Source organism: Mauremys reevesii, unplaced genomic scaffold, assembly GCF_016161935.1.
Source record: "Mauremys reevesii isolate NIE-2019 unplaced genomic scaffold, ASM1616193v1 Contig6, whole genome shotgun sequence".
In the NCBI taxonomy this organism is placed as follows: domain Eukaryota; kingdom Metazoa; phylum Chordata; order Testudines; family Geoemydidae; genus Mauremys; species Mauremys reevesii.
The window spans coordinates 323,979-338,380 of NW_024100873.1; the positions used below are offsets into that span (position 1 = coordinate 323,979).

The window sequence follows — 14,402 nt, forward strand, 5'->3', positions numbered from 1 at the left end:
ACTCTCCCCTGGAAGAGGGATGATTTCTGGTATCTTTAGTGTGGGGGACCTTTTCGTGATTTTTATCCATTTTCTCCTTAATGCTTTTGACCTAGAATAAATAATCAGCCAAGAAAGGGCCGTGTTCTAGCTTATAACAGTGGGATCAGGATGGGCATTGTGCTCAGAGTGGAAGCAAAGGGCAGGCGCTGGCTTTTAGCCAGACTGGCTTGCTGGGGATATCACAGTGTACGGAAGGGAGCTGTGCAGTTCAAGTGCCCTGGTCAGGGAGTGGGATGAGGTCCCTGCCCAGGGACAGGGGGGGCTGGAGACAAGTCCTGACCTGATGGAGGTGGAATAGAGATCCAGTTACTGTGACAGTCTCCCTGAGAGAAGGGTCACAGATCCCAGCATTAGGTAGGGTGACCAGATGTTCCAATTTTATAGGGATAGTCCTGATTTTTGGGTCTTTCCTTATATAGGCTCCTATTACCCTCCACCCCCGTCCCAATTTTTCACATTTGCTGTCTGGGCACCCAGCATTAGGGTAATTGATGACTAGGACTGGACAAACCCTGGAGACAGGCTAAGAAACAGGGAACCAGGCTGCAGCATGGAGGGGACTAGAACAAGGCTTTGTCACAGCTGGTCTCCAATTCTCTTGAGTTCACGAATCCCCTCCCACTGCTCCCTCCTCTCCCTTCGCAGGGGTATCAGGTTTACTGCAGATCCATTTTCTTGGTCTGCTGCAGCTTGACGTGGTGACAGTGAGATCTTCATCCAGGCACACACAGTCTGCTCCTCCGTGTATTTCAAACCTGTAACCCAGAAGCAATTGAAGCTAGAGTCAGTGTGTGCCAGGCACAGACCGGGGGTGACACCCCAAGTCAGGGAGGGGGGGCTGCTGCACTCACAGCCCCTCTGGATCCCCCCTCCCTGCACCAGCACCAGGCCCCACTCCCGTCAGGAGGGGAAGTTAAAGCAGCCAGTGGGGCATTTCCAGAGCCTCTGACCAACGCAGAGAAAAAGAGACTCACCGATGGTCAAACTCGGTCCCGTTGGCCCATTTCCAGACCTGGCCCGTGTCCTTCCGGAGGCCGATCCAGTGGTCCAGTTTGCCTTCGTATGGCAGCAGGGAACCCTTAGAAACCCAATAAAAGCATCAGCTGTGTTAGGCCCTGACTCTGCTGCTCCCCACCTTGGGCTGCAGGGGATTTCTAGAGGCCTCTTCCATGGTTACTGGGTGAAGGGATCAGATAAGTATTAACCCTTCACCCTCCCCCCTCCTCTTTTTTGGGGCTGTGGCACCTACTGGCTGAAGCAGAAATTGAGCTGTAAGGTCACTGTCCGCCCAGCAGCCCCTTCTCAGAGCACAGCAGGGCCAGGAGGGAGAGGGAGCTGCAGGGGGAGGGTAGACAGACCCCTGCCACCAGGGCAGGGCACCTGAGGGGAAGAGGCCTAAAGCAGACCTCACCTGCAGCTGGATTCCCCCTGCCCCACCCATGAGGGAACCCTGGGGCGGGGCTGGGCTGAGCTGGGGCGGGGGGGGGGGGGAGGCAGGTTCTCATCCCTTGCAGCCCCAGGCAGCCCATTGGCCAGGAACTGACTGAGCCGGCCCAGCTCTGCACAGGACGAGTCTCCCACCTGGGCTCTGGCAGATGCAGGGTCGAGGGGCTGGAGCCCCAGGTCCAGCCAGGATTCAGCTGCCAGAACCGCACTGACTCTGGCTGCCCAGCCTGGGAGGCACCCGGGCTCCTCTCTGCAGGGCCGCCCAGAGGGGGGGGCAAGAGGGGCAATTTGCCCCAGGCCCCGCGTCCCGCAGGGGCCCCCACGAGTGTTTTCCGGGGCCCCTGGAGTGTTTCCCGTCTTCCCGCGGCTCCGGTTGAGCTCCCGCAGGCATGACTGCGGCAGGTCAACCGGAACCGCGGGACCACGGCACCCGCCGCAGTCATGCCTGTGGCAGCTCCGCTCGTCCCGGGCTCCGGAGCCGCGGGAAGACGCCCCCCAGGGAAAGGGCCGCCCCACGCGCCTGCTTGGCGCGCTGGAGTCTAGAGCCGCCCCTGAGCGGGGGCCCCCCGCCACCGAAGACCCCGGGCCCCCGGAATTCTCTGGGCGGCCCTACCTCTCTGCCCTACAGGGGCTGAGCCCAGCCTGACTCCAGCCCTGTCTGTGGTGCCAGCGATCGCTGGGCTTGGCACAAAGCATCTAACCGGCTTCTCACCAGCTTCTGCGGACTCTCAATCCCGGCCAGGGAGGCAGAGTGTGACGAGCAGAAGCTCTGACTGTAGGTCCAGTTCCCTTCGGCCTTAGAAAAATAGTAACATTTCCCTTGGATCCGGATCCAGCCGTCCGGGCACCAGGGGGCAGCAGGGGGGCATGGAGGAGGCTGCTTAGATGTTACCACTAGAAAACACAAAGCACAAGGGGAGAGCTCGTCCCATCTCATCTCTGTGGAGAACGAGCAGGGGCAGAAACAAGAACTGCCCGACGGGATCAGACTGATGGGAGAGACGGGCCAGGCTGAGAGTGGCCAGCAGCAGCTGCACCAGAGGCCACGGCCCAGCAACCCGACACGCAGCGTGGCTGGAGTTTGTTATGACACACACACTGCGGCAGCGCCAGAGGCCAACCAGGCCAAGCCCCCATCGGGCTGGGGATGTGCAGAGTGTGCAGCCAAGGGAATGGGGAAGGTGAGAGCAAGGGAGGAGTGTGTCTGGCAGGGGGGCTGGAACTGGGGTGGTAACGGGGGGGCCATTCCCCTCCTCCCCCATGTTTTAACATGGGAGGGCCAGGCCTGCCCACTTGTTAACCTGGGCGTAGAGCCTCGGGCAGGCACGGTGCTGGCGGCGGCAGGGGCTGCGCTTCACGGCCGGGGAGCTGAGAGGGAATCAGCTCCCCTGCCATGATGCGCAGCCCCTGTTAGCGACATCAGCCTCGTGGGGGGCTGAGCTGGGCCTTAGCTCCCCTCCTCCCACCAATGCCCCCGCCCCCCCACGCTCCTCTTCCCTTCTGAGTCCCCGACACCTGGCCAGGCCAGAAGCCAGAGCCGGGGTGTGGTAAGAGCCACCCAGGGAACCTGGGCTGCTGTGGGGAGCCCCAGACACTCCACCGGCCCTGGGGGGAAAGGAGTGGGGGAGGGGCCACAGTTCCTGCACGGATACTCTCCCTCCCCCCGCCCCCCCAGCAGGTCCCACGCTCCTGCTGCCCAGCACATGGATTCTCGTACAGGCTAAGGGCAGTGTCATGTGCTCACACCTTCCACAGCCACATCTACAGAGCTGGGCAGCTCGGTCCAGGAGGCAGCGCAGGGTGAACACTGAGCGGGTCATTTCTGTGACTGATCCCATGGGAGCAGGTACAATAGGCAGCGGCAGAATGTTAGAAGTTCAGAGCCCCCAAAACACCAGCAGGCGGCAGCAGAGAAGCTGCCAGACCTGCTGGGCCCCAGACAAGGACACCTTGAAGACGAGGGGCCCTCAGATCTAACAGCCTCTCTGAGCGGGTTTCCCTCCTCACCCATCTCGTGTATCAAAGCCTCAGATCCCCTGGAACGCAGCCTGCAACGTGTGACTACACTGAGGGGAATGTGGGGGCAGTGAGAGCATCTCCTAGTAACCCCAGCGAGCAGCACCCAGACCCCTCGCCCAGCTGCTAAATCCTCCAGCGCCCCACTGATAACCCCACACCTTGCCGCACAATAGAGTGACTCTCACACTGAATGGAAATAGCCTGTAATCGCACATCCCGTACGCACCAACTGGCCAAGTTTAACGCCCCTGGGGAGCCTTCCCTTTGGAGATCCCTGACCCCGGGGGTTAAATTCTCAGCAGCACCACAGCAGAGATGGGGGCTCCCCCCCACAGCTGAATAAATCTCACACCAGCGATGCTGTAGCCCCTGCCAGCCCTGCTGTGGGGACAGCCAGGGGAAGGGCGGCAGGAAGATGAGGCCAGGCCTGTAACCTCAAAGCCCTGAGCTGCAGACAAGTTACGCTGCTCAGTGATGATCGGACACTGGATCCGTGTCAGTCCATCAATGCAAACAGGTGTGAAGAGAAAGTCTCTGAGTGTAAAAGGGAGCAACAGAGGGGCTGGAATCGGAAAAGAGCGACTGTCTTGTGTTCGCTGCCCTGGATGACTGGGGCTCAGGAGATCTGGATTCAGTTCCAAGCTCTGCCAGACTCCCTGCCTGACCCAGGGCAAGTCCCTGAGGCCGGATCCACAAAGGGACGGAGGCGTTTGCCAACACTGAACTTTTACTAGTCTAGGAAACCCCTGGAACAACAATGGGACCCACAAGGCCTGAGCTGGGTGCCCGGGTGTCCCACACAGTGAATGGGGGTGGGGAGCGGTGCCTAAAAACGGGCTCCACAACAGCCAGCTCGCTAGACAGGGGCTGCTCAAGCCAGCCAATAGGAGACAGTGACAAGGCCTGTGCCCTACGCCCTGCCCCTCTCAGAGCTCAGCCCGGCTGCAGGGAGGGCCCAGCCCTGCTAACAACCTGCAGCAGGGACCCCAGCCCTGGAGTCAGGTACCTAAGTCACTTCTTGGAGTGAGTGCAGCAGCAAGTGCCCAAATCCACTGAAAATGGCTGGGGTGGTGGTGAGAAGACGACCTCCTGATCACCTTTAACCCACTGGCAGGGCTCTCACCGACGTGAGACCCTGCTTCAGTCCCCCTCTCCTGGTGAGCAGGGATTGGAGAACAGGGGGTCCCACAACTCAGGTGGGCGCCCTACTCACTAGATCACAGGGATTCTAACTCTCTGGCCCAATTAATATTTAATTATTCAATTAAATCAAAGTGGAACAACATCAGCAGGAAATACTGAGACCCCCCCACCCCTCCCCATCAGACAGTCCCACAGCACAGTGGCTGGGCACACCCGTGGGTTGGGCAACCCCAATTCAGATCCTGTCTCCCCTCAGACAGAGGGGACTGGAACTGGGGTTTCAAATCCCAGGGAAGGGCCCTACCACTGGGGCAGGGTTAAGGGTGGGGGGGGTCTCCTTGTCCCCCACCTGTTTCACAGAGGCCGGCAGCCTAAGCACACCTGCCAGATCCCGCCCCACGGGTACGACAGGCCTCTGGGTGCCAAGGGCCAAGCAGCAGCACACGCCCAGAGGCAGAACAAGAAGCGCTGAGGGAACTTCTACAGCAAAAGTGTCATCCCCAGGTGAGCTCAGGTGCCCCCCGGTTGGCAGATCACAGGGTGCCTGAAATGGGAACTTCGACCCTTTAGTGCCCTTTGTGGAACCAGCCCCGGTGCCTGGGCTCCCCCGCCACAAAACAAGGACAAGGACACGTCCCTGCCTCACAGGGGTGTGCGGAGAAATCCGTTAGTGTCTGTGATACTCTCAGGTACGACAATGGAAGGGAGTGGGGGGGCATGAAAGAGCCTAGAGAGGCTCCTGTCTGACCTGACTGCTAAAGCAGAGAGGTCAGCGGAGAGATGAGGTGGAGCTGTGAGCCACGAAGGAAGAAAGCTCCACACCCAGAGACTGAATCATCGGGTGTTGGGAACTTACCTATCAAAGCTGCTACTAGGGCAATGATGACGACCATTGTAACCATGATTATGGCTCTGAAGGCAGCTGGACGATCCCATACTGCAGGTTTCCTGGAGCTGGAATTAGCTGGATGACCAAAACCTGTTAATCATAGAATATCAGGGTTGGAAGGGATCTCAGGAGATCATCTAGTCCAACCCCCTGCTAATATTTTTTTTTTGAAACTCCAGTTCCTTAATGCCCCCCTCAAGGATTGAACTCACAACCCTGGGTTTAGCAGGCCAATGCTCAAACCACCGAGCTATCCTGACTCAAATCAGAATTATTTGCCATCAGGCTCTGATCTGACACACACCAGATATTTATTTTGACGTCTTAAATGGTTCTGTCTCAGCGCTCGACACAAATATTAACTCAAACTCCCCTTCAGACTGCAAAGGAGAACATCACTCCCCAAACCACCAGTTCAATTAATCCCCAGAAAGGACCCTGCAGAATTCAGAGGAGGATGGAGGATGACCAGGGGCCTGGAAAATCCATGACAAGAGTTTGAAAAGCCTGGGATTGTTCACCATAGATGGAGGTGACTGAGAGGGGACAGGATAAACAGTCTAGGCAATAACAGATGGGGCAGAAGGCAAACTGGGAGCTTCTGGTGATAAAGCTGTGAACAGTCCCTGCACGCCCTCTTGTGGCCTGGTGTGGTACTGTGGGTGCACCCCTCCTTAATTTCCCTTGATTGGCAGCAGTATGCTTAATGGGATGGGCCTGCCTTGATTACATCTGAGGCAGATGTAGCCAGTGATGAGCAGCCAAAATCTTAACAACCGGTTCCCTAGAAAAAGTTCTGATTTAAGGGGGTCGGGGTGGGGGGAGACATACTCATGGGGCCGGGGGCCCCTGCAGGGCCTGGTCCAACTGCCCCACTTGCCCCCTCCCCTCTGGCCAGCCCTGGAGCTTGCAGCTGCCCCACCACCATCATGCCGGGCCACTCAAAAAGCAGCAGGACAACTCCTGAGCTCAGCTGAGCTGCCCAGCTGGTGCCGGCGGCTGGCCCCGCTGCAGCTGGGAGGAAGCAGGGGAGGGGCCCGGGGAGCCTCAGCCTCCCCAGCTGGGAATCCTGGGAGCTACAGGATGATTCGGCCTGCGGACTGGAGTTCTTTGCCCACCTCCTGGCCCTTTAACAACCGGTTCTCCACAGAGGTCTAATTTTAGCAACCAGTTCTTGAGAACCTGTGGGAACCGGCTCCAGCTCACCACTGGATGTAGCCTCCTGCCTGTCCCTTAAAGGGGTAGTTATCACTTTCCCTTTGTTCTCCCTGTCTTGTAACACAAGAGCAAGGGGTGTAACAATGATGCCCTTTGGTGGGACCCAACTGAGAGTGTCAATTCAGGACAAATTGCTCAGAACAGGGCAGTTACAGCCCCAGGCTGAGGTTCCTTTGCACACCAAGGCAAACCAAACCAGCCAAACAGAGAGGACTTTGGTCTTACCCCACTGGCTAATCACAAGTCACACAGGCAATTCCCTTAGACACTCCAGTTTCCCAGTATCCCCACCAGTGCCACTCGTTATGGGGACAAATGATTATGGAAACCAATATCCCAGTAAAAGAAAAAAGGTTCTCCCGATCCCAAAGGACCAAGCCCCAGACCCAGGTCAATATACAAGTCAGATCTTACCCACAAATCACTGTCACCAATCCTTTAGCATCTAAAATCTAAAGGTTTATTCATAAAAGAAAACATAGATGAGACCTAGAATTGATTAAATGGAATCAATTACATACAGTAATGGCAACGTTCTTGGTTCAGGCTTGTAGCAGTGATGGAATAAACTGCAGGTTCAAATCAAGTCTCTGGATTACATCCACAGCTGGGATGGGACATTCAGTCCTTTGTTCAGAGCTTCAGTTTGTACAAAGTCCCTCTAGAGGTATGAAGCAGGAGGGAAGACAAGATGGAGGAGTTTCCAGGGCTTTTAATACTCTCTGCCTTGGAGGACATCTCTTTGTTCTTACTGTGGAAAATTCCAGCAGCAAGATGGCATCTGGAGTCACATGGGCAAGTCATATGTCCATGCACAACTCCTTTGCAGGCTGAAGCCATTGTTTACATCAGGGGTTGGCAACCTTTCGGAAGTGGTGTGCTGAGTCTTCATTTGTTCACTCTAATTTAAGGTTTCCCGTGCCGGAAATACATTTTAACGTTTGTAGAAAGTCTCTTTCTATAAGTCTATAATATATAACTAAACTATTGTTGCATGTAAAGTATATAAGGTTCTTTAAATGTTTAAGAAGCTTCATTTAAAATTAATTTAAAACGCAGAGCCCCCTGGACCGGTGGCCAGGACCCAGTCAGTGTGAGTGCCACTGAAAATCAGCTCGCGTGCCGCCTTCGGCACATGTGCCATAGGTTGCCTAGCCCTGGTTTATGTGCTAGTTTGAACCGTTTCAGGAAAGCTCAGATGTGGATTGGCATCGCCCAAGGTTCACTGTCTCTTAAGTGTTTCTTGATTGGGCACTTACTGAGATTAGTCCCTTCTCAAGAGTTAGCTGACCAAATGTTTTACTGAGGCTTCTTAGAATCAAAACACCTTGATATACAAGTATGTAGCCAATATTTATAACTTCAACTACAAAAATTCACACACACAGATGGGTTATGATTTGCTGGTTATGATCATGCTTTCTATAGACACCTTACATGACACCCTTTGTACAATATTGGCTGCAAATATATAACAGTGGTTGCAACAATGATCTATATGGTCACAGGTTATGTCAGTAACGTCACAAGAGGATCGTGGCAGGGCAGGGGTAAATCCCTTGAATGCCCTGCTAAAATGCTGGCTAAAGCCCTAATGTCTGATAGGGAGGCCAGGTAGTCAGCAGAGAGCCCAGCTGCAGGCCTAGATGAGGGCTGGCTCACTGCTATGAGTTGAGTTAAGTAGCGACAGCTGGGCTGAGGAGGGCTATAAAAGCCCTGAGGAAAGCTCAGTCAGGAGGCTAGCCTGGGAGGGTTACATCTCTGTTGCCTCACCAAAGGAAAGGAGCCTCATGGGCCAGGAGACCCTGGGAGGGTCTGACTGGGGATAGCTGTTGGGGGGGAAGGGGAGATAACACTGTTGCACTGTAAATAAAGACACGAGGGTGAAGCACCGAAGGTGATGTGGGGACTCTATTTTAACCAGCCAACACAGGGCCCAGGCATGAGAGTGGAAACCTGTGCAGACCCTGTGACACTGGGGGCTTGTCCAGGATCCTCCTAGCCATCGTTAATAGTGGCTGCCAGCATGGAGGAGACCCTAAAGTGGCTGGTGACCACGGTGCAGGAAATGCAACAGTCCCAACAGTCAGAACGACAGGCCCTGATGATATGGCAGGCAGACCAACAGCAGATACTCCAAGACGTTATCAGGGAACAGTCAGTGACCCAACAGATCTTCCAAAAGGTGGTGAGTCTAGCACTGGGGGACAGGACCAGGATGCCAGGGTGGAGCTCTGCAAGATGGGCCCCACAGATGACCCAGATGCATCCCTGGGGACTTTCGAATGGGTGGCTATGGTGGCTGGGAGTGGGTGACCTGGGCTCTGCAGCTAGGTGAAGCACCGAAGAAAGCCAACACAGGCATAGAGTGAAAACCTGTGCAGACCATGTGACAGGGATATTCAATTAGATTAAATAGTTGGGAAAGGAACTATTTTTTCCACCCAATGTATAATTAGACTGCGGAACTCACTGTCACAGGAAATTGATAAAAAGAATTTAGGAAAGTTAAAGGGTTGGAGCATTTATATGGTTAACATGAAATATCCAGAGTTGCCATAATTAACAACCAAATGTTGGCAGGAACATTGGAAGAGCACCTGTGTCCCAGGGAGTGTAAATCCAGGGAACCCCTGCTGGAGTTCAGTCTTAGCAAATCCTCTTCCCTAGTGCCCAGAGCCACATCTGAGGGCATGATACATTCACTGGCAAAACACAAATGAATGTGCTGTGGCCACAGGCAGCTACACCTGTTCCTGGCCATGCACGAAGGCAGGGCTCTGCATGGGTTATGAGTGCAAACACCTCAGCTCACACACTGGAAGGACAAACAACCAGAAGGAAAGAGCAGTGACAGGAGCGACCCAGGGAGACGTGAGCCAAACGTTTTCAAGGGGATAGAACACGTACAGTCCTAAAAACCATACGTTCAACTGTCACACAAGAGAGCACGTGCTGCACGAGCCGAGTCCATTGGAGCAATACAGCCCCTGCTGCATTGGGCAGGGATGGGGGAAGGAGGAGGAGGAAAGACAGCTACACCCACCCCTGAAAGGCATCTCCTCCCTCCAGCCTGTTCCTAGGCAGGGAAGCTCCAGTTACCTGGTTCTTCTCCACTCTTCAAGTCTATGGAGCTGTTAAGAGGCTGTCCAGGGGGATCTGCTTCCGCCCAGTTCCCCATCTCTCTTCTCAGGGAGGCAGCGGTGGGTGCTGGACTCTGATCAGCTTGGAGCCAGTTGCAAGAAATGGCTCTAGCAGCCATGGCAGAGTCAGCTCCAGCCAGTGCAGTGTCCCCGGCTTTGGCTCCTCTCCCAGCTGACCCAGAATCTGCAATGACACAGTCAGGACAGCATAAGGGTCAGAGGGTTTGTTTGTGGTGTCCCATCCCCCATTCATCAGAACAAAAGCCCAGAGCACGAATAGTGCAGTAACCAACCCCGTCCGATGTCATCAGGCCCCTCATTGAAGATTCCCCATTTCCTCTCACTCCTCAATTCGGAGCTGGGCAGGAGAGGGAAAACACTGGATGTGGGGTGCAGGCAGGGATGTGCACATGCCTTTTATGTCTGGTGTGCCCTGGTACACAATGCAGAGCTGTGCGTAGTGCCTCCCCCTGCACTGGCAACTCTGGGAAGTTGGAGGGGGGCGAGTTTGATGTGCAGCTTTGGGAGGGGCACAGACACAGCACCTTGGAAGGGCTCTAAGGGACACAGTCTTCCCCACCCCCCTGGTTGGATAAAAATCAGTGGTTTAAATTTTATTTAAATAAATACGGTTTTAAAAGAAACCAATTTAAAATTAAACTTGAAATAACAGTATGTTATGGCCTAAACTTATTATAATCCATTAAAATAACTTAAATTAGAAGGAATAATATTCCAGCAGAACATGTTTGCTGGTGAAGTCTTGAAGGAAGTCAGGCCACTGAAGTGGTGCCAGTCACTGGCTACGCACCGGTGACAGTTTGCTAAAGCAGCTTTGGACAGCAGTAGCCTCTTGTGCAGGTACAGAGAGACTATTCTCTTCATTTCAGTTTATTCAAAAGGTAAGAAACCGATTGGGAGCTGAAAAAGCAGCAAAGCTTGTTTTGCTCTTCCAATCTATGGATGAAAACTAGGTGTGAGAAGGGGAGCTTTAGAGCCTTGGTTCTCAACCTGCAGGCCAATCAGCACACGGCTGCAACCCATGTGACATCCTCAGGGCCATACAGGTAGTATTGGATGCTGCCCACAATGGTACATGGGCTGAGAGCCACTGCTCGAAAGTCTTAACGAACATGGAGCGGGAGTCACACAGGACTCAGGCATTGCCCCACAGCTCCTAGCTTGTAGGCGGCTAGAAAATCCAAGAAACACCATAGTGATCCACAAAGCTGATTTAGGCCCACAGGCTCCTATCAAATGACTGGGGAGCCAACATGTTAGGTGGGGAGCCACTTAAGCCAACCAATGGGAGATGCTGACCAGTGGGGTGTGTCCTAACCTCTGCCCCTCTCTCAGCGATAGGCACCTAGATCCACACCACAGGGAGGCTATTGACTATAAAAGCCAGAGAAAGAGGAGGTGCCACATTATATCTAGTCCAGTGGTTAGGTCATCACATGAGACGTCCAGATGAGTCACACGAGGCAACAATGCATATCCTCAAAGGCTAAAAAAGACACCTAGAGAACTTTTAGTCTCATAAACTTAGGTGCCAAGTGAGTTTAGGGGCCTATCAGGTTTGTCAGAAGTTTTGTGGATTGAAGCAGAGTCGATACTGGGATTTAGGCAATCAAGTACTTTTGCTAATCCCACCCCTGGTGACTAAAAACAATCAGTTCAATTCACTAACTACAGGTATTTATTACCTTTTTATTTATTTATATCATCATAGCAGCTAGGATCCCTGATCATGGGCAGGATACATGACTTTAAGTAATCCGTTTTAAATGCAAAACATGTTTTGAGAACCGTTTTTCCCCCTAACGTATCCAGCATATTTAAAAGGTATTTTTATTAAAAAAATTTAAATGCTGAATTTAAGTTTAATTGAATTCTGAGTTCCATCCAAATAAAGCTTGACCAAAAACAAAAAAAATGCACAAAAATTAAAATTTGAAAATCTGAATACTTGTACATGTAGCTATATTATTTAAGCAATTAATGTGTCTAGATATGGTGCATCCTCCTGGTTAAGAAAAAATACCAAATTTACTGTAAAAGCTTTATTTAGATGTAGATCTAAAGATTTTAATGGTTATCAGTTTATGAGAATCAGCCTCCCTTTAAGAAAACTAAAAAGTAAAAATGGCAAATTAGATGAAAACTGTCTGTTTAAGTGGAGGTACCTACTTGCTGCGTTAAACCATGATTAACAGTGGAAATTTAAAATCTGGTTAATTTAAGTCAATCTGCCTTCATCCCTCCCACCCAAACACTGACAGATCTGAGGGTTGGAGATTTGCATGGGGCTGGTGGGTTTCACTCCCCCCCTGCACTGACAACTCTGGAAGTGGGATGGGGCGGCTCTGCATAGGGCAGGGGTGGTCTGTCATTTTTTGTCAAGGTCCAGTAAAGATCCAGATGCCAGATAAAATAATACCAAAAAAAAACACCACCACCACCACCTGTAATGATAATAAGTAAATAAAAAGATTTCACAGTCCATTCAAAAGTGTCTGATTGGTCCGTGGTTCGCCTATTGACTATCCCGGTGTAGGGCTTGGAGGGACGTCAGCCCACCCCCACGCAGTGACAGCTCTGGGGGCGAGGTGTGGGGGGGGCTCTGCATGGGTTCGGGGGGAGGGGCAGACTCCCCCTCCCCGCACTGAGAGCTCTGGGACCAGGTGGGGTGGGGGGGGAGGGTTTGGGCTCCCGGTTACACACACCCAGGGCTACAGCTGCATGTCCTGCCCCGCGCTCATCTGCTCCTCCCCCTAGTCCCGGGCTGAGCTCCCCGCGGCCGCCGCAGAGGTCGCTGGGCCGGGCCCGTGTTCCTCCGCGGGGAGCTCGGGGCAGTTCCCCTCCCACACCAAGAGCCGCCATCGCTCCGGAAGTCCCGGTGCCCCGCGCAGAGCCCGTGTCCGCTTTCCTTCCCCTCTGAGCTGCCGCCATGATTGGGGGGGGGGAGAATAGCGGCAACCCCCCTCCAGCCTCCGGTGGGGCCCTGCTCCCGCCCCCCCCCGAGGGAAACCGGCAGCTGCGACAGATGCTGCAGCCCCAGCCCCGCTATCTCCGGCCGGCTGCGCTGCCAACCCGCCAGCCGCCGAAGCCAAAGGTTTGGGGGGGGGGAGGGGGCTGGGAGTAGCCGCGTCCCTGGAGCTGACTCAGCCCATCCCAGACCCGGCTCGGACACACGCGCGGCCCGGCCCGGCCCTCACCTGAGACCCGAGCCGGCGGCCCGAGACCTGGCAGATCTGGAGCCTGCGCAGAACAACAACCGCCTGCGCGCGCAGCCCCCAGGAAGTGACCCGCCCCAAAGCGAGGCCGGACCCTCCCACCCCCTTTCTGATTGGCTCCAAGTCAGAGCAGAGCCAATCGGCGCTCGTAGCGGAGTCCCCGCACCAGGAAGGACGGTCCTGCCTCGCTCCCACCAGGGAGAACCTGACCCGGGGGACAAGCCAGGGCCCGCACTGCGGGATGCAGAACCCGCCTTCCCCGCCCCCAGCCCGCTGTCTGTGCAGGCTGGGGAAGAGGAGGCAGGTTGGAAAACAATCCCAGCTGCACAGAGCCAATGCTGGGGGGTAAATGAGCTGTTACCGCTCAGGAAAGATCTTGGAGTCACTGAGTGGATGATTTCAAAGAACTAACTACACTGAGCAGCGGCCGTCAAACCAGCTAACAGCCTGTTAGGAACGGGAGAGATATTTTCTGTCTTATCACAATGCCACTATATAAATCCAGGCCCACCCCCCCCCCCCCGACACACACCTTCCATACTGCATGCAACTCTGGCAGCTCCATCTCAAAAGTGATATTTTAGAACTGGAAATGGTACAGAGAAGGGTGACAAAAATGACGGGGGTGTGGAACAGCTTCCATATGAGGAGAGATTAAAAAGACTGGGATTGTTCAGCTTGGGGAAAAAAAAAAGAAGAGACAACTCGGGGGCTATGACAGGGGTCTATAAAATCCTGAATGTTAGAGAAAACCTATTATTTACCCCTTTGCATAATACTAGAACCAGAGGTCATGCAATGACGTTACAGGCAGCAAGTTAAAAACAAATCTAAGGAACTACTTCACACAACGCATAGTCAACCTGTGGAACTCATGGCCAGGGGAAATTGTGAAGGCCAACACTATAACTGGGTTCAAAAAAGAGTTAGATACATTCATGGAGGATGGGTCCATCAATGGCCATCAGCCAAGATGGTCGGGGCACAGCCCCATGCTGGGAGTCCCTAAGCCTCTGATTGCCAGATGCTGGGACTGGACAGGTCATTCAATAATTGCCCTGTTCTGTTCATTCCTCTGAAGCATCTAGCAACAGCCACACTCTGAAGACAGGATACAGGGCTGTGCGGACCATTGGTCTGACCCAGTTTGGCCTTTCTTACGTTCATCAGCAAACTCAGCACAAGGAGCACAGAGTGTCCCTGTACCAGGCTGCTACATTTCAACTAAAGGTGTCAGTTCACTAGCAGACACTGAGGAAGGTCCAG

The 14,402-nt window shown here is 53.8% G+C and overlaps 2 protein-coding genes across 2 annotated transcripts in view; one reads left to right on the plus strand and one right to left on the minus strand.

Annotated features, from left to right (window-relative positions):
* Positions 1–14,402, plus strand: part of LOC120394448 (C-type lectin domain family 2 member B-like) — a 1,239,960-nt gene that overhangs the window by 138,884 nt on the left and 1,086,674 nt on the right. The window lies entirely within an intron of this gene.
* Positions 76–10,003, minus strand: LOC120394445 (C-type lectin domain family 2 member D-like). Its single transcript, XM_039518677.1, has 5 exons — positions 9,860–10,003; positions 5,507–5,629; positions 2,201–2,382; positions 1,017–1,120; positions 76–797 (listed from the first exon to the last, which is right to left on the minus strand). Exons 1-5 carry the CDS (start codon positions 9,936–9,938, stop codon positions 647–649), a joined length of 639 nt encoding a protein of 212 aa, XP_039374611.1. The 5' UTR covers positions 9,939–10,003; the 3' UTR covers positions 76–646.